We start from the raw sequence: 21,620 nt of genomic DNA on the forward strand, positions 1-21,620 counted from the left end.
TAATTATAATTGATACTGTTTAATGTATGTATATTGGAAGTGTTTATTGAATTGAAACATGAAATACACCGATATGTCTTTGATTTAAACGTTGATAAACAATGTTGGAACAATACAATCGGTCACTTGCCTTAAATAAAGGACCAACTAATTGTTTATAATAAGAATTAAATACTGCTCCAGCAGCTGGAGTTTCACTTCTTTATATTGTTAATAGATGTGACCAATGTCCCACTCGTATAAAATTACAGATCAATTTCACTACTTTTTCCCTTTTTCAAACTCCAAATGCCTAGACGACTTCTTCTATAACTAATAAGTGAGAGTTTATAATAATTAAAAAGAGTACTTAACGTACTTTAAGTGGATAGGACAACGGTCGAAGGGAAAGTAGTAGACAGACTGGGTTAATAAACACTCAAATTCTTATTTTAGATCATAGATGTGTTTTCTTAGAATTTGAAATATCGGCAATATGAATTAAGACAGTATCCCTTTGAACCTCTTAATAATACATTTCTGAAGTCACACAAATGCGCCATCTATCGAATTCACGACCAATTGACATATTATTGTTATACCAGGATGATCAAGTGTACAATTCGCTAAAATAGAATGTTGACGTGTATTACGTTTTGGGCTGATAAATAGACATTTATTTGTAATTTACGCCAGAACAGAATGTAATGTTCTCAGAATGTATACACTTCAAACGATTACTTTGTTTTTATTTGGATTTTTTCTGCATTCATGCAAAGGCGCAGGTATGATTTCAACATTCATGATTATTGTTCGAACTTGTGACATTTTTAAGATGATGATATTAACACTAATACTGATTGATATTATTATAGTATCTATTATTTATTGCATAAACTATTGTATTATATACTTTCCGGTGGTTTTAAGAGAAAAATCAGTAAATTAAAACTGATAAAATTAACAGTGAAAATTATCGATAATTTTTACTGTTATACTGTGAAATGACGTCGGTTTTCGACGTTATGGGGTCAGTATTTCAGCAAAAATACAAAAATAATCAGTTGTGAGCATCAAATAAAAAGAAAATGTGTTGGATTTGGTGGAGTATCAGTATCGATTTTAATCCACTCGTGATTATAGAACATGTTTTACGTATATATTGTGTTCTATGATCACTCGTGAATTAAATCCACCAAATCCAAAAAATATCCTCTCTATGTATAGTATTTCAGAATTATTTTCAAACAGTGCAGAGGCAATGTTATATGTGGTTACGAAATCAAATTTTGACATTAAAGTTGTTCGGAAAAGGTTCGCTGTCAATGTTATTTTAGGTTACGAAATCAAATTTTGAATATTTATTGTATGAGCATGTATTGTATTTGACAATAATACAGAGTCAATGTTATATCTGGTTACGAAATCAAATGTTTGAACATGTATGGTATTCAGAAACAGTTTAGAAATAATAATAATATCGATTACACAATCATATATGTTCAGATATGTTTTCGTCCCGGCGTTCATATGAACGATACTTAATTATTTAAATAAAAAGGTTTTGTAGTATTGTGCGGAGGCTCCTTACGCAAACTTTATAAAGCACTTGGAGGCCTAGGGGATAAGGAGTCCGTTTAGCGATCAGTAAGTGCCAAGTTCGATCCCTACTTGTTGAGTGTTCTCATGATCTTAGCTTATCTACAACCAGTACTGGTTCTCCCCAAGAACAGACCTTGATAGTGTCTTAATAAGCCTCTGGATTTCGATGAAACCATACATATATATAAACAAAACTAACAACGTCATATGTTAATGGTATTAACTTATAAATATATAGAAGATATGTGTTCATGTCAGTGTAAGATCGTGTGTTATTTCACGAGTGATTATAGAAAATTTATTTTCACGAGTGGCGCAGTCACTCGTTAAAATATTATATTTCTATCATCACGAGTGAAATAACAAACTATCTAACACTGAAAAGAACAAATTTTCTGTTTCTTTTATGCCCCTGTTTCAAGAAAATAATTAACAGCTGTTTCCCATTCGCTGAAAAGTAACCCTTTCTCGGAGTTTCTCCCGTGGCCAATCGTGATACATCGGCTATCTCGGATTCCTCCGTAAGATAGGCCTCGTGGCTAACGGTCGCCATATTGCCTTGTATTACTACTTTACTACCCAAAAGGTTGTCAGTCTATTGTTATGAGGCTGTATACATGCGCGTTGAACTAGCGCCAAACTTTGTACCGAAACTTTGATATTAAGAGCACTATTAACGTTCATTTGTGTTGCATTTTGACCTATTATCCAAGTGATTTACTTTTCCATTATTATTTAATCACCCTATCATCCAATTTTTAAGATGAAATTACGGTGTTTACAAAACCAACCAAACCGAAAGTGAAACTGGATGCATTACGTTTCGCGATGTAAACATTAAATATTTGTTCAGTTTGAGGAAGCGAATCGATAATAGACGTTGGAATATGTATGCAATACAGACTATCATTGCCGATTGTAGTACTGGCTAAAAAATACCTTTTATGACAGGTCATGTATAGAACGTTAATCAAATAGTGACCATAAATCACTACAAATGTCTGGGTTGTTCATTAACCCATTTATGCCCAGTGGACTCTCCCATCCTTCTTAATTGGATCAATTTATTTCCAAAAGTAGGGGTGTCTGGTATATTTATTTCTATATTTAGAATATTTCTTACAGAAATTTCTTTAAGCAAACAGCTCAGACCCAGATGAGACGCCGCATTATGCGGCGTCTCATCTGGGTCTACGCTGTTTGCAATGTCCCTTTTTTCAGGACGCTAGGCATGAATGGGTTAATATAATTAATGCATGTTTCTGATCTAATTGCCTGTATCTAGTTGTAATTACCATGATATTGATAAAATTAAAACGTTTTTTTTTCATAAATTAACATTACATGTTTTATTTTTATCATTTAGGGAATATATAATTGTATCATTATCATCATTAAATATTCTGAAAATGATCTAAATTATCATGATTACTTTAAAGTAGAATTTTTAAATTTTACTCATTATTTTTAATGAATTTGCACATTTGCTTGGTTCAAAATAAAATGTATTAATAAGGGTTTCAGTTGTTAGTTTTAACCCTTTTTTAGTTCGATTAAATTTAATGTACTAACTACGTACATGTATGTGAAATGCTCTTGAGTTCGTTTCCTGGGCCTAGAACCAGTACTTGGGTGTCTCTTGGAGATTTCTTAAGAATGCTCCCACACTGGGGATCAAACCAGTGACCTCCAGATCATTAGGTGGACACCACATCCATTACACATCAGCGACCTTTAATTAGTAAATTACTTTAGTATTGCAGCATTATATAATGTAATGTTGCTACATATTTTTGGAAAATGATTAATGTGCAGTATTAAATAAATCTAAATGCATACAATTTTAATTGTGTATATTGTGTGATTATTAGTTACAAATTCCCTTTTTACAGGTATACTGGATTATGAAAGACTGATAAACATAAAATTGACAACTCATCTCCCCAACGATACTTTGTGTGGCTCATTCTCATAGTCAGTGAGAAAACTACAGTGTAAAAAGACCACTTGATTGTGACAATTATGGCTGACCAAGCAAATGTTATCATTTAAAATAAAGAAAACTTCCAGTTCAATATACATTTTATACCAATTATGACATTGGCCAACACAGAATATAATTATAAGGTTGATTTTCCCAAAATTGACTGTTACAATTGGATACTGTTTTAAGCTTCACTCTACTTTGTCTGAAAATAAAAGTCCTAAATGATGTAATAGAAACATACATATTTAATTTTTAGTTTTACAAGGATATATATATATATATATATATACATACATATATTATAATATCTTTTATCAATGGTCAATCAATTTAAGTTTAACTAATATATACATACACATTTTATACATGTGTATGCTTTGATTTTTTTCTATTGAAGCCAAATTAATATCCCATTAGATAGATAGATAATATCACAGCAGTATCCCTATTTTGTCTGCAAGTACTGCAGAAATCATGGATTATTATTTTACTGAGTTAGCCTTAATCTTTATATTATAATTGTTAAAACAGATTAAGATGTGCATTATACAATTGAGGATGCATCAAGATTAAAAAATGGTACATGTATAAATTAATAAAGAATCAATAACAATCAGAAACTGTGCATTTTTTTTCAGTATTGTGTGAAAGGATTTGAAGTAATGATGTGTTTTTGAAATATGATTTATGTGAATTTGAATAAATATATAAAATTTAGTGATTTTCTCAGACAAAAACTGTTAATTACATACTAAAGTATTCAAAATGTATTATTGTAATATTCATTTGAATTTTTTAGTACAAAAAGCACTTTTCCCTGGCATTTGTATTTATAGTAATTGCATATTTTTTAATTCTGACAGCATTTATAAACTGTATTCATGCAAGCATAAACACTGTCATTTTTTTGAGTATTTAAACAAGAGGGCCATGATGGCCCTGTATCACTCCACTGCTGAAAAAAAGGCTGAAACAAATTTCTCTGCATGTGCAAATACTTAAATATAGGCCCTATTTAAGCACATGTACACTTTTGTGACCTTCTGGGCTGGGTCAAATTTAATCCCAGGGGCATAATTTGAGAAAACTTTGTAGAGGACTACTATATCTCACTACATACAAAATGTGGTAGCCCTAGGTCCTAGAGTTAAGGACAAGAATATTTTTAAAGTTTTCACAAAATAAGAAAGATATAAGCGTATATAATGTTAAATTTTGTGACATGCGAGTCAGGATCAAATTTGACCCAAAGGGCATAATTTGAACAAACTTGTTAGAGGACTATAAGATGTTACTGCATACCAAATTTGGTAGCCATAGTCCAAATGGTTTTCGACAAGAAGATTTTTAAAGATTTCACAAAATAGGTGCTTTAAAAGCGTTTATTCAATTTTGTGACCCCCCGGGGCAGGGTCAAAGTTGACCCCAGAGGCATTATTTGAACAAATTTGGTAGAGATTTATTAGATGTCACTACATACCAAATTTGGTAGCCCTAGGCCCAATGGTTATGGACAACAAGATTTTTAAAGTTTTCACAAAATAGGCCCCATATAAGCGTATGTTCAGTTTTGTGACCCCGGGCAGGGTCAAATTTGACCCAAGGGGCATAATTTGAACAACCTTGGTAGAGAACTATAACATGTCACTACATACCAAATTTGGTAGCCCTATGCCTTATGGTTAAGGACAAGAAGAGTTTTAAAATTTTCACAAAATAGGCACTATATAAGCATATAATTGATTTTGTGGCCCCCAGGGCAGGGTCAAATTTGACCCCTGGGGCATAATTTGAACAAACTAAGTAGAGGACTATACAATGTCACTACATACCAAATTGTGTAGCCCTAGGCCTAATGATTATGGACAAGATTTTTTTTAAGTTATCACAAAATAGGAATTATATAAGCATATGTTCAATTTTGTGACCCCCGGGGCAGGGTCAAATTTGACCCTAGGGATTAAATTTGAACAAATTTGGTAGAGGACTATTAGATGTCACTATATACCAAATTTGATAGCCCTAGGCCGGATTGTTATTGACAAGAATTTTTTTGAAGTTTTCACAAAATAGGCCTTATATAAGCATATGTTCAATTTTGTGACCCTCGGGCCAGGGTCAAACTTGACCCCAGGGGCATAATTTGAACAAATTTGGTAGAGGACTATAAGATGCCACTACATACCAAATTTGGTAGCCCTAGGCCCAATGGTTATGGACGAGAAGATTTGTAAAGTTTTAACAAAATATACCCTATATAAGCATATGTTCAATTTTGTGACCCCCGGGGCAGGGTCAAATTTGACCCCAGGGGTATAATTTGAACAAATTTGGTAGAGGACTATTAGATGTCTCTACATACCAAATTTGATAGCCCTAGGCCCAATGGTTATGGACGGGAGATTTTGAAAGTTTTCACAAAATAGGCCTTATTTAAGCAAATTTTCAATTTTGTGACCCCCAGGGCAGAGTCAAATTTGACCCCAGGGGCATAATTTGAACAAATTTGAAAGAGGTACACCCCAGGAACATTCCTTAGAAATTTCATCAGAATTGGACCAGTAGTTTAGGAGAAGATGTTTAAAGGAAAAGTTTATGCATGGATGCACGATGGACACAGGACCTTTGGCCAGTGGAGCTAAAAATCAAATTAAACATTTAGTTTTAATTTAAAATCAGTTTTTATATGCAAGTGTCTATTTCACTTATAAATTAAAACAGCATATTATTCATTATTGAAAAGATTATTCCAAGCTTGATGTCATATTTCAACTTTGCATAGTGTAGTTAATTGAACATTGTATTGAACTGTATGGGCAGCTATATTTTTTAATTTATGTATGTTGTATTATACAAAATGCATTATTTCTACCACAAGTAGACCATATAAGGCCTACTGCTACTAAATAGGCACTGGTATGAATTTGACACTGTTTTTGATGCTCATACAAAACTTTAATTATTACTACACTTTAGTATATTAAATATTTTCAAGTTTTTGTTCAACATTTTTTGCAAAAGAAAAGAGTATCTTAATGCATTTGAAAATATACTTAAAACAAACTAAAAATGCATTTTAACATACCTTTTTCCTGGTAAAGTGTATTTGGGATGATAAAAAATACACTTGAAGAGTATAAATGCTGGAAAAATGCAGAAAAAAATACATTTGTTTCTGTTAGAAGTGTGTCTTGTCTGCATTTTTAAGTGTATTAAATGCACATCAAATGCAGATAAATACAATGCCAATACTGTTACATGTATTGTAATGGACATAAAATGCACTTGTTCTTGTATTTAAATGCTTTAGTGAATTGAAATAACCTTTTATAACGTTTTAACAATTAATAATACCTTTTTATATAAATTTTCTTTTGAAATGTGACACTTAAATGATTTTTGCACCACTAGTAAGAGATATAATTTGTGCTCATAATGCTTTATCATTACACTACATAATATCATTGTTGTATGAAAATTACCCGTAAAATTCATGTGAAAGATCAAGAGATCAATAGCAGCGTGCTATACCCTGCTCCTTTTTACATGACTTGATGGTATTTAGTCCCCAATTCTACATGGCTAAGGGAAAATTAATGTGCAGATTTGACAAATAAGTCTTAACTGGGATCCAATAGGCAGACTTTCATATTACTTGTATTTAATTTAAATCATGATCTGAATTGCTCTTTGGCAAATCTTTGTTGGTCACAGTATTCAACTGAATTTTGTTCACTTTGTAGTGATTATATTTTCTATATTTATCAGACAACATCTTTCTTCAAAAGTTTAACATGATTGCTCGGTTAATTTAGAAACAAGATCAATGCATCATAACATAAAATGAAAAAATGTGTAATAGTAAAAATGGCAGCAAAAAAGCACTAGATTATCTGCCTTAAATCTGAGACGATATGTTGATGTATTGGAATTTCTCATAAATAATGTGCTCCATAGTTGTATAATTGTATAGTCGCATGCATGAGTGGTGTCAATGTCACAATACCAATTAAAGCCTATAATTTACTAAAACAATTTGAAGTTTGATGTGAGTTTTTTTCAAGATCTGTTATATATAATTATATATACATGTATATATATATTGTTGAAAAGTTAACATGCAATAAGTTTACTGTAATTAAGTGACAAATAGTTTTACTGATTTGGTTGGAGGCATATATGCAGATATATCATGGTTTGTGCAGAGGACAGTAGCAAAAACAAGAGCTGTCTCCGTAGGATGACATACGCCCCCGATAAACGCTTTAATAGAAGTTATGAGCATTTTTCAAAACCTAAAAGCCGACCCTAAGTTCAAGGTCAAAGGGGTCAAAATTTGTGTGTGTATGGGAAGGCCTTGCCCATATACACATGCATACCAAATATGAATGTTACATCTGAAGCGACATAGAAGTTATGAGCATTTTTTCGAAACCTAAATGCAAAGTGTGATGGATAGACAGACGGACAGTGTGATCACTATATGCCCTCTTTTGGGGGCATAAAAATGTGTTTCACATTGTTTTGGTAAATGAGTAATGTAGTTAAAAGAACAGAATCATCAATTATAAAGTTATTGATTATAAAGTGTTGCTGGCATATTTGATGCGTTCATCTAGCTATAAGAAGGTCCCTGTTTTATCCCCACTGGCACCGAGTGAGGGTTCTCAAAATCTTTAAAACAATATGAATAACTACATATATGGTCGAGAGCCTTGTTGATATGGGGGCTAAACACCTGAAATCAAAGCGACCCAGGTTAAGGGCCGAGGCCAAATAAATAAACCAGAGGCCGCATGAGCCTGCTATACTCTGAACAAGTATTTTTTCTTCTCAGAAAACTGGCTTAAGTGTCTTACTAAGCTTTAGACTTTGAGTTTCAGTGCAATCAATCTAAAATAAATTGGTCAAATTAAATAACAATTTGTAAAAAATAAACATTCTGCACAAATTCAATTATTTACTTTACCTGTGTGCATGAATCATTTCAGTCTTGATGGTTAGTGAACTATGTCAAAAGCACCATATCTATGAAACACTTGTTTTTTTAATAGTGCAATGTTCCACAGAAATGATGCTGATGATTATTCTACACGATGATGAATTATTAGATATATTTCTGAATTCCATTTCCACCAACAATTCGGTTATTCCACTACCAGTTCACATGCTTCATACACAGTTGAAAATAACACTATTTCACTCAACAACCGTGACACATGTACTCAATTTTTCAACTTTTCGCAATTAAAATTGTCTTCTACTGTTATTGTTGTTGTTGTACTTTTGAAAGTAGTTCGAAAGATGGCGACCATTAACCCAGAGATTGATTTATGAAATAAATCGTCTGCTGATCCAGAGTGTCCCGTGGCGTGCCGCAATACATTTCAAAACACAAAATGACGTCATTAGTGTGACGAAATAACGTAATTATACCAGCGAAATTCTCCAGTTAAACTCATTTACAATGTAACTAAACGGTGAAAAAGCATAAAATAAAAAAAAATGTTGGATTCGGTGAAATATCGATTTTAATTCACTCGTGATCATAGAAAAAATATATATACTTATAAATGATAATCTAAACATAGAAAACGGAGTTCCGAAAAGGTGTTCTTTTCACCGGTGAAAATAACAATTTGTTCTTTTCACTGCTGTTATTTCTCTGCAGGAATGTCATATTTTATCATTGGGTATAAAAGAAATTGATATCATATTATGTATATCATTAAGTTTCACGTCAAGGCATATCATCGATACGCCATTTGATTGTTTCATATATTAGGAAACGTTATTTAGTTCTCTAAATACAATCCGTTTAAATATTATAAAAGTCAATTTTTACATGCAGATTGATATATAAAAGGTTTAGTTATTTTCCACTTTAGAACTAGACTCTGCGCCTAATGTTTATTATGCCCCCCTTCGAAGAAGAGGGGGTATATTGCTTTGCTCATGTCGGTAGGTCGGTGCGTCCACCAGGTGTCGGTACGTCCGTCCACCAGGTGGTTTCCGGATGATAACTCAAGTACGCTTGGGCCTAGGATCATGAAACTTCATAGGAACATTGATCATGACTCGCAGATGACCCCTATTGATTTTGAGGTCACTAGGTCAAAGGTCAAGGTCACGGTGACTCGAAATAGTAAAATGGTTTTTGAATGATAATTCAACTTATGCATACGCGGCCAACAGGGCACAACTCTGAACAATATTACTGAAGCAACTGGTCTGTAATCCTAAATCTATAATTATCAGTCCAATGAAACATCATCCTTTTAGTAAAAAACAGTGGATCAGTAAAAATATTATCAGAGATATATTAGAATTATATGAGATTTGTTGTATATTTTGTATATTAAATATTGTGTTAATGTTTAATTTTGTTGATTAATATAAATATAAGCAGGACATGGGAGGTAATACACTACAGGGGAAACAAATGCAATAAGTTAAAATTTATTGTTACAGATTTGCCTCCCTTGTAATATATTTAAATTTTACCAAATGCAAGGCTAACAGCATTTTTGTAATGCATACTACTACAACTACTACTACTACTACTACTACTACTACTACTGCTGCTGCTGCTGCTGCTGCTGCTACTACTACTACTTCTACTACTACTACTACTACTACTACTACTACTACTACTACTACTACTACTACTACTACTACTACTACTACTACTACTACTACTACTACTACTTCTACTACTACTACTACTACTACTACTACTTCTACTACTACTCTACGACAACTACTACTACTACTACTACTACTACTACTACTACTACTACTACTACTACTACTACCTACTACTACTACTACTACTACTACTACTACTACTACTACTACTACTACTACTACTACTACTACTACTACTACTACTACTACTACCACTTCTACTACTACTACTACTATTTCTTCTGCTACCACCACCTACTACTACTACTACTCTATTATTACTACTACTACTACTACTACTACCTACTACTACTACAATTACTACTACTACTACTACTACTACTACTACTTCTACTACTACTCTACTACTACTACTACTACTACTACTACTACTACTACTACTACTACTACTACTACTACTACTACTACTACTACTACTACTACTACTACTACTACTACTACTACTACTACTACTACTACTACTACTACTACTACTACTACTACTACTACTACTACTACTACTACTACTACTACTACTACTACTACTACTTCTACTACTATTTCTTCTGCTAGCACCACCACCACCACCACCACCACCACCACCACCACCACCACCACCACCACCACCACCACCACCACCACCACCACCACCATTTACAGTGACAAAAAACGTATTCAAACAATGGCTGCTACTACAACTTATAGCCCATATTTTAATATTTGCTGTTTACACAATTGTTTTCTAAATGAAATACACGGCAAATTAACTGACACTTAATATGTATAAATTTGCATTAGCAAAACTGATTTGGCTGATATTGTGTCTCAGAAGTCGATCTCGGACCTTATTTCATCGTAGTAGTAGAAGTTTCATATGTTATTACAGTGACACAAAGTTTGAACTATTAGTAATTGGTATTTTATATCATTTTAATGTATACACAAGCATTTATATTATTGTATGTATTTTTTTTATTATTGTATGTATATTTTATATTTTATGTTACACAACAATTAACTTACGAGTGACTAAGGAGATATAGTGTAATAATTCATTTAAATTAAATTAATACAGTGCAAGTCCAAGTAAGTAAATATTTGTAATAAAAATAATACAAGTTGTACTCATGTTATCCAAACTTTCAATATTTTATCATTTAACCCCGTTTGACATTACTCATTAAATATAATAAATACAAGACGAAAATAACAAGAACACGGGTAGTTTAATGCTTTAATATGTTTAACTTGATTGCCATAAAATCCTCTCTACGATTCTTCCCCTACCCGTGATTCAAGCACAACAGTTGTCAGTTAGTGACATAAGTACGTGTACAGAGTACTGGAAAACTAGCCAACCCAGGAAAGATTCGAGTTGGTTAACTGAACGTTGTGATATGACTGAAGTACTACTGAATGTGGCAAAAGACGCAACTAGACAATTAAACAAACACATAATCCATTTTTCGTGCACTTTATACTAATTTCATCGTAATAACCCACGTTCCTTCAAATATGAAGTTGTTGCTGAACAAAACACAAAACAAGGGGTTGTGTCGATGGTTATTAAGTGGACTACTAAATGAGTATTAAAAAAGCACTGTACGACGACATTTGATCCAAACAATTTTTTTGCTATGAAAGACAATTTTGTCTATCAGTAAGATATATATGGGGTATTTTAATACAATACTCATTGACAAATAAAGGTCATAGAGACAAATAAGAAAACTATAGTTCTCATTATATTTGTAAAAAGTAAAAGAAATAGTTGTTATATCATGTAAGCATCAACATAATTAGGTGTCTTCTTAATTAGGGAAAATCTACTTTTTTACGTGTCTGTCAATTTATAGCTTAGCCGAGAACAATTAATTTTAGAGTTTTGATTCATTGCATGGTGATGAGTTTAGCTAACCTAAGCACATAGTGGTCATGGGGATCTTAAAGGATACCATTATGTCCATCGTCTGTCAGTGCGTGAGATGGTGATTTAACTGTTATCTTCGTCTTCTTAATCTCTAGACAGAGTTTAACGAAACATCACAGACATAATAATTCGGTGACTCTTTCAAAATTGATAAAATACTGCCATTAAATAGCATATGCATGTCAGAGCTAAAAATAAATTTAAAAAAAGAAAACTTAAAACATCTTCTTTTAAATAACAAGGTCAGGGCTTTAATATTTCGTGCGGACGATTGTCTAGTGACCCTGTACTAAATTTTTTCAAATCATGCCGTGGGTAAACACTGGCCATGTCCTTGGGGCGACATGATTTATATAGACTTGTTTTGTAAATAAATTAACAAAACATATTCTATGAAAAGGCACGGTTCAGGAGTTAAATATTTGTTGTGTGACACATTGTACGAAGGTCTTCTACAAAGTGTGTTCAAATTATGAACTTGGGTCAAAATTCGCCCTGCTCTGTGGTTATTGCTTTCTTTATATGTCTATTGTGAAAAATCTAAAAAGACTTCTGAGAAACTGCAAGGCCGAGAGGTTTGGTAATTGGCATGTATGGTGTTTTCTTCCAAGTTCGTCCAAATCATGCCACTGGGATCTAAACTGGCCAGGCACAGGGGCCACAGGATGTTTAAGACGGGTATAGTTAATTCATTGAAAATCTCCGAAACCACAAGGTCAGTGTCTTAATATTTGGTGTGAGCATCGTATGCTGGTCGTCTACAAAGTGTGTTCAAATCATAATTCTAGGGTTGACATTTGCTGCGCTATTGAGGTAGCTTATTTTACTCATATGTATATTGTGATAAATCTCTGAAACCGCATGGTTTAGAGGTTTGTTATTTGGCATGTAAAATGTTTCATGTTTACAAAATTGGATGAAACATTGTGTTGCTAACGTTTTTATAAAATTCCATTTATTTGTATAAGGTCAAAATCGTTTTTAAAATCTACAAAGGCACACAAAAGTTGTCGCTTGTCGTGATACTGTACTTTATTAATTAAAGCACTTAGAATTATAATACAAGCTTTTTTCCTTTTGAATCCAAAATGAAAACATTAAGGACGTCATTGTTTCTAACAAATATTAATAAGAAAATATGCTAATAAGTGTAATTCCTCGATAATTCTTGACACCTACAGATCACGTATCCGGATAAGTACTTGTTGAATAAAAAGTTAAAGAACGTGCATAGCAGTAGATCTTATAGTTGTTATTAATCAATAAAATTAAGGTACAGGCTGATCTATTCAACTGATAGTTCCCTATTTTTACCTCCAATCGCCTTTTAACACTTTATTCATAACTAATACGTAATAGTTTATAAAAAGGAATTATTGTAATTGAAGTGGATTAGACAACAATTCAAGAGGTAATAAGCATAAGGACTGGGTTACTTAACACTCAAATGCTGATTTTAGATAATAAATGATTATTTAATTTTTTTAAATGTAACACTCCTTAATATTGCATCAAACCAATATCGTGTTGACCCTTTCAATGATACGGTTTTGCAGTCACGCACGTTCGCTATCTCAATAGCCTCAAAACCAATCACATAATATCTTTTGTAAGTATCTTGTATTTCACATTTCAAATAGGATGTTCATGTATACATGTAGACGTGGGTTGATACATATACATTCAATTGAAAATAGCGTAACGTAAGTTGGGCAGAATGTTAACACTAGCAACAACTTCTTTTTTTATTTTGCTTTTTTTTCTGAATAATTGCAAAGGCATGGGTATGATTCCAACTTATTATTCTTATTTGAACTTGTGTAATGTTTATGATTATGATGATAACGACAATTACAATAATAGCTATTTTATTATATTATCAATTTTTCTTGTATAAATTATTGTATTGTATTTCAGGAATATCCAGACACAATTCAGTGAATTTTATATCAGATTACGAAATCAAACCTTTGAACATGTATAGTATTCGAAAACAATTCAGATTCTATGTTCTATTACGTTACGAAAGCAAATGTTTGAACATGTATTGTATTTGGAAACAGTTCAGAGGCAATATTATATCAGGTTACGAAATCAAATGTTTGAACATGTATAGTATTTGGAAACAATTCAGAATATATGTTATATAACGTTACGAAAGCAAATGTTTGAACATGTATTGTATTTGGCAACAGTTCAGAGGCAATGTTATATCAGGCTACGAAATCAAATGTTTGAACATGTATGATTTTCGGAAACAGTTAAGAGCTAATCTAAATATCAGTTACGAAGTCATGTGTTCAAATATATGTTTTCGTCTCGGCATTTACATTAATAATACTGCATTATATTTAAATAAAACAGCTTTATAATATTATTATTTCAAGGTTTGTTGATAAACGTAGTCTTCAAAACGTTCTTTGTTGCTAAGTGGATAATGTGTCCGCCTAGTGATCAGTATGTCCATGGTTCGATCCCCGTTCAGAAAGTGTTTTCAAGAGCTTATCTTATCTACAACCAGTACTGGTTCTTCCCAAGAACTGACTTTGGTGTCTCAATAACCGCCCCAGGAATTAAATGCAATCGTGCTAAAAATAAATAGATATAATTAAAACAAGTATCAAATGAATATTCATTGTATATGTAGGTTCGATATTGATTATATTAAATTCCAATAAGTTCTCATGAGTTTTAGTTATTGATGACCCAGTTTTTTGTTCTCGGTTGAATAAGGAAAAAGGAACCAGTTCCTTATTCATTATTCAATCCGAATAAGGAACTGGTATTTTCTAACTTAAGACGTTAATTATAATGAGCAAAAGTGAACTACATATTAATGAAATTATTACATATGTATTTTTCACATTAAATATAGATTCAACAGGTTACAAAACAAATTAACGTGTAATCCTTTTTTTTGTCACCGGCTATTTACCGGTTAATTGAACAATTTAAATATGTTTAGTATAGTTTAAACAACGTTATTTTGGCTAGAACATGTACTCTCTTTAAACACAAAAGTTATTTATGATCGTTTTCGTTCATTTCATAAGCAGCCATACCAGTCTCTTGATAAAAATGTATTATAAAATGTATGATTATTGCTTTGTAACTAAATTGATTTCTTAATTCAAACTTGCATCAGACGGTGGTGTTGGTATCGTTGATGGCGTAAATTACTAGTAATTCTATTTAATTAAGATAGAGCAAAAACGACATTAACAAGTCACGATTATGACAACGAATGATCTTGATACAATTGTTATTTCTACACACTTTATTTTTGCGATGAACGAGATTTGCTTTAACAAAATATAAAAATAGCCGACTAAAGTCACAACTGATTGATTTTTATCGCGAGTTAAATAATTTTGTCGAACTACGATAATAGCCACATTTCTCAAAGTTTGCAAGTTAAATTTTCGCGATAAACAAAACAATAGTGCCAATTATCAAAACTTATCCCCTGTTTGTAACGTTAAATGTACTGGTGTTTTGCTTTATGACTGGGTTTATTGACACGTTATTGATTCGTGTCGTTGGTAGGCACCAGCGTTTGGTTCTTAACTGTGACCAGTTAACTTGTCGTTTCCATAGACTAACCGTTAAACGGGTTACCTGTGTCGTCCTAATTTTAACCAAATGTTCACAGTATCTGTACGACATTAATGTCTTTAAAAAACCAAACATTCAGAGCGGGAAATACACAGTTATTTCCACCTAACCAGTATATTTCTTGTAAGCGCATTTAGTACTGCGTTATCTAATGTTTTAATGGATATTATACCAGTAGTTTTGTATTCTTCCAACGTGTACACTATGCGTATGATGAGACATATGATATAACGAGTTAAAACGATGCCTACGAGTCATTTTGTCAGTTGTTAATAATATGTGGATCATTTGGATAAATACCAACTATGTTAATATTATTCCTCTTAGGTTAATATTATCCACGGTCAATGACTTATTAAAGTTTTTTACAAGCTTTAAACTTAGCATTTTTGGAATGATGCAATACTGAATATTTTTTCTTATTCAACACTTGATAAACCATACACGAATACCTCTCAATATGTCGCTTATTTTTACGAATACCATTCAGAATTGTAAACGTGTCTTACGGATAAAGTAACACTTGTTCATGTTCTTCTACTGACTCAATAGAAAGCTCTATTATCCTGCGCATCGATTGGCGTATCAAAATTCGTGAATGCACATACAATATCACATTAATCAACGAATCCTCCATATAAGCAACAAAAACGCAGCCATTCCCATGCACATGTCGAATTGATATATAACGGTCTAATTTTGAAAACATATAACTATTTAAATTGTGTTTGTGTTGCAAAGTGTTTCTTAAAAAGCATCGAAAAGCAATGAAAGTTTTTTAAAGATGTAAGACTCACCCGAAAAATGTGTAATATAACATATTTATGGTAAGTACATAAAATTTAGTAACTGAATGTTTCCATTATTTATGAAATGATATTTTTGATTTTGCGTTACACTTATTTACAGGTATCGATTATGTGGGCTGTTATGAGGATAGCAGCAGCAACCGAATCCTTCAAGACTATGATTACTTTTCTGATTCGAACTCACCAGCGGAGTGTTCAAAAAACTGCAGAAACTACAAGTTTTTCGGAGTGCAGGTTGGTTGTAGATTTAACGTAGCACTTTTATAGCAAGATATTAACTCAACACAAAGGTATAAACTGATAGGAATACAAATCCTTAAGCTATGAAAATAACATATAATATTCTTTATCCCTATTTGTTCCCTATTTATTGTTAATTTTGTGCTTAACTTTTTAATTATTATTGTGCTTGTATAAAGAATGACATACGAGAGGCGCCAAAAGTATATTTGAACAAAATCTTAATACAAGTTTAGACAGTACCGTGTGTAAAACATGTACAAATTGCATTTACTCTATCTTGTTCAATGAAAGTATTGGTGTTTCAACATTGTATTTGTCATTTGTAGAATAGTGCGTCGAAAAATTAATGATAACATTAAAAGGGGTAGTTGTTGGACTTTTGAAGGCTGAAAACGCGTATAGGAGTATTTACAATGATTTTCAAGCAATGGGGTATTCGATTCTTTTATGCTCCATCAAGAATATTAGTGATACTTTTGAACGACAACTCCAAAATATCAATCCTGACCTTCCAATTACAACGTTTAGATATCGCCTAAATGTGGCCATATCGGACGGCATCAGAGAAATCAATCGTATGATTGCCAAATTTTATCTGCCGACCCAGATGTAAGATGTGAGATGTCGCCCATACAATGCATCTCTAAATGAACTGTTTATAACATTTTCACCAAAATATTAAAAGCTAAACACAGAACAAAATGCAAAATGCGTCAGCTTAATATGGCGCAAATTAAAGATCTATAAATAAACAAAGATTGGAAACATCCATTCTGATACAAAAAGTATCGGGAATTCGCGCGGCGAAAACGAGATCTATATCACGTAACATCAATCAGGCAATCGCTGATCTCCCTCTGTAAATTGGCGCTATTATGCGCTACGGCAGCGTGTCCGCCCGCTTGAATCCAATAACACCATTTCATGATTTGCACAATAGAACTGAAAACATTTGAAACCTGAAACAAAGTTTTAATATTTATAGTAGCGTTGATATATTAAAAGTGATTTTAAAATAAAACATAATAGATTTGAAAAAAATATGTGTCTCTGAACCAACATTAAGCAACAGTATTCAATGACGAGTTAGCTTTTTAACAAGTGCATCTTTCAATACGCCGTTGCCTTAAACTTGATCATTTCTTTTTGGATATATTGAATAAAGTATAAAGGTGATATCAAAAGGCTATAAACATTATTCTATAAACTTTTTCTCGGGTATTAAATAACAATACTTTGAAAGATTTCAGGCCGAGTTAGACTATTTAAAAGTATATATTTGCCTTTACTTTGTTTTTTCTTTATACATACTTCTAATTACGTATCATGTAAAGGTAATATAAAAATGTACAAAACTAAACAAAACTTTTTTTTATTGTAACGTGAAAAGTCTCGGAGATATTCATAAGCGAATAATTGTAAAATTTCATGCCGATGCAGATTTTCTAATTGAATATGACATATCCATCTTTGCCATCATCTTTACTTTTCTAAATTAACATTACATATTTGAATATAAATTTAAAGGTAATATAAAAAGCTTCAAGATTACAGGCCGTATCTTAATTACTTATTGCAAATTTAATATCTGACTTTAACTGTAATTTTGGTTGTATTACTTAATCAATTATCATTTTTAAAATTGATATGAAAACAATAAAGGCTGAAATAAAATTGATCAATTTATGTTTAACTGTTCCGGGGATGTTCTATACATTTCCTAAACTAATATTTTAATATTTTTTTAATAAAGTGTAAATTTTAAAATACCCAATAAACTGTAAAACAGGAAACAAATATGTTGATTTTGCCTTCACATATTACGGATAAATACTATTAGCAAGACACTAAACATTTTGAATACACATCTGCGATTGAGGCGTCAACGCATTCTCTTCAAGAGAGACCATGTTCGCATTGTGGATTAAGAGCGTTTATTTGTATGACTGTGACACCACATTTAGATAAGATTACCACGAAAAGATGACGCGCGTCACTTTCTCACTGACTGAAATCTCGGTTACCGCGAGAATCTACGAGAACTCGCGACGACACGAATGTTTTTTATTGATAGATCTTTGCGAACTTAGAAGAGAAGTGCTAGATCATGGCAGTTATACACGAAGTTAAGAGGGGAAGATGGAATTACTGTGTTACTTCTCTTGCAATGTTAAGTGGATCGTACGGGCGACGCAAAGTTTGCTACAAAAAAAGGGAAAACAGTTAGCGGCACACTTTAGTTCGTTTAGCGGGACTCTTTTGCCAAGGATTTCATGGCATGGGCTGTTGTCACTTATGGAGCAAAACCCGAGATTCGGCTTATCAACAACGGAACTAAAGTTAGTAGCAAGTTCTATATCAATAAGGTATCGAAGCCGTTTTTTCGAAATGAAGTCCCGAAACTGTTTCCAGAAGGTCGGAAGTCGATGGTGTTCCATCAGGACGGTGCCTCAAGTCACACATCTAAACAGATTTTCCAATTTCTTAAGAAAGAGAAAATCAACTTTATTGACCGTGATGTATGGATGCCGAAGTCTTTGGATGCTGCTTCAGTGGATTGTTGTATATGTGGAATCGTTAAACACCGTCTACATAATCACACCGATAATCTGTTAAAGGTATTCAAAAAGCTCTTTAAAACGAGTAAACAAGAATGGACCAGAATAGTATTAACAAATCATGGCAAAAATGTTTTGCGCATGTCATTGATTTCATATTGAATACTTATTTCAATTAAGGTCACGTTTCTATTCTTTGTGTGTGTCATTAATTGTGTTCAAATATAATCTTGGCGCCTCTGGTATTTCACCTTGATAGTGACTTCAATCTGCAGATTCGCAGAAATATGTCATCTAAGCATGCCTTTTCGTAACCAACGGTCATGCTATCAATATGGTTTTTTTCTGATTACAATTAGTCGCAGAGGCATTGCCTATGTGGTAATGCGCTTTATTCTTCAACCCAAAAGCCAGAGTCAGAGTGTTCTTTTATTTGTCCTGGCGACAGAAGCAAGATATGTGGCGCTGATTGGAGGATTAACCTCTACAGGCATTCGGGTAAATGTACAGTTTTGAACGATATATATTAGTACATAATACGTCTTTAATCACGTGAAGCAATACACATCGTTAAACGTCTGTCGAAATAATTAGTAATATTACGATCTTAATCTAACATGTTTTAAAGTTTATTTTAAAAACAACGTTTAAAGTTTATTAAACAATACATCCAGAAGGCCAAAAGCCCAAGTGGACAAAGTAAACATTCAGTGTTTACTGAGTAAATAGTTTATGATTAAACAATGTGATAGTACATTTCACCGCCACAATACATACATGTATTATTAAATACTAGATTATTATAGTTACAACTATCGATAGTATATATGTAATTAGAATGTACTAAGTGGTAATAACTTCAAATTCTAATGGAGCTTATTAATTGCAAGCATTTATCAAATATATTATAATGTACCTATGTTGGGTCTACATGTGAAATAATGGTAACAATTTTCGTTTCATGAGGCACATGCATATATATATATATATATATATATATATATATATATATATATATATATATATATATATATATATATATATATATATATATATATATATATATATATATAGTTATATAAGTAAAATGTAATAATCCAGATTGTGAATATTATATAATAAAAGTAAAAACACGTGTCTGGGATTTTAAATATATATTGATTTAGTATTATGCCCTGATGAGCTATGCGAAACGCGTTGGCTAAATCAATATATATTTAAAATCCCAGACACGTGTTTTTACTTTTATTATATATATATATATACATATATATATATATATATATATATATATATATATATATATATATATATATATATATATATATATATATATATATATATATATATAATAAAGTAAAAACACGTGTCTGGGATTTTAAATATATATTGATTTAGCCCTCAACAAGACAGATGCCTTTAAGTAAACATTTAGATGAATGTTCACATAATGAACCAAAATTTAAAATATTTCCATTTTATAAGCTATTTTCAAACAATATTTCAGCTAGGTTAGCAAAAGAACAACATTTTATACATGTATTTAAACCCAAATTAAATTTCATTTAATAATTATTGACGTTATGACGTCATAATTGATATGACGTTATCTCCATGACATTTTGACGTTGTAATATATTGTATTATGCCCTGATGAGCTATGCAAAACGCGTTGGCTAAATCAATATATATTTAAAATCCCAGACACGTGTTTTTATTTTTATTATATAATATTCACAATCTGGATTATTACATTTTACTTATATAACTATATATATATATATATATATATATATATATATATGCATGTGCCTCATGAAACGAAATTGTTACTTGATGTTAGTACAAAGTATTATATATATAGCAGTACGTACATGTTGAAAGTAATATGACAATAATAGAATTGCTTTCTTACATTAAGCTATCTTACAGTTAGCTGTAATAAAATGCATGTCAATCAAGGCCCATGCATGTAACAATAGCATTTGCCCTTGCTTGCTGCCTATACGAAACGACAATATTGGAAGCACAACGGCTCTGATCACATTACAATATTGTAAAAAACTGCTAATATAACACGGTGTTTGTAGATAAACAAACACACAACATGGTCAAAACGTCATGTAATATGCCATAAAAATAAAAAAATAAAAAAACATCAGTTCTGAGTTAAATAGTTAAATCTTATTTAATAGCTGTAATGTAATGCA

At 31.9% G+C, this 21,620-nt stretch overlaps 1 protein-coding gene across 1 annotated transcript in view; it reads left to right on the forward strand.

Annotated features, from left to right (window-relative positions):
- Positions 1 to 562: 562 nt before the first annotated feature.
- LOC127854562 (multiple epidermal growth factor-like domains protein 10) overlaps positions 563 to 21,620 on the forward strand; it is a 70,621-nt gene continuing 49,563 nt past the window's right edge. The window contains exons 1-2 of the mRNA XM_052389626.1: positions 563 to 764; positions 16,710 to 16,843. Coding sequence (XP_052245586.1) covers positions 698 to 764; positions 16,710 to 16,843 — 201 coding nt within the window. The 5' untranslated portion in view covers positions 563 to 697. The remainder of the gene's footprint in view (positions 765 to 16,709; positions 16,844 to 21,620) is intronic.

This window comes from Dreissena polymorpha, chromosome 13 (assembly GCF_020536995.1).
Source record: "Dreissena polymorpha isolate Duluth1 chromosome 13, UMN_Dpol_1.0, whole genome shotgun sequence".
Lineage (NCBI taxonomy): Eukaryota > Metazoa > Mollusca > Bivalvia > Myida > Dreissenidae > Dreissena > Dreissena polymorpha.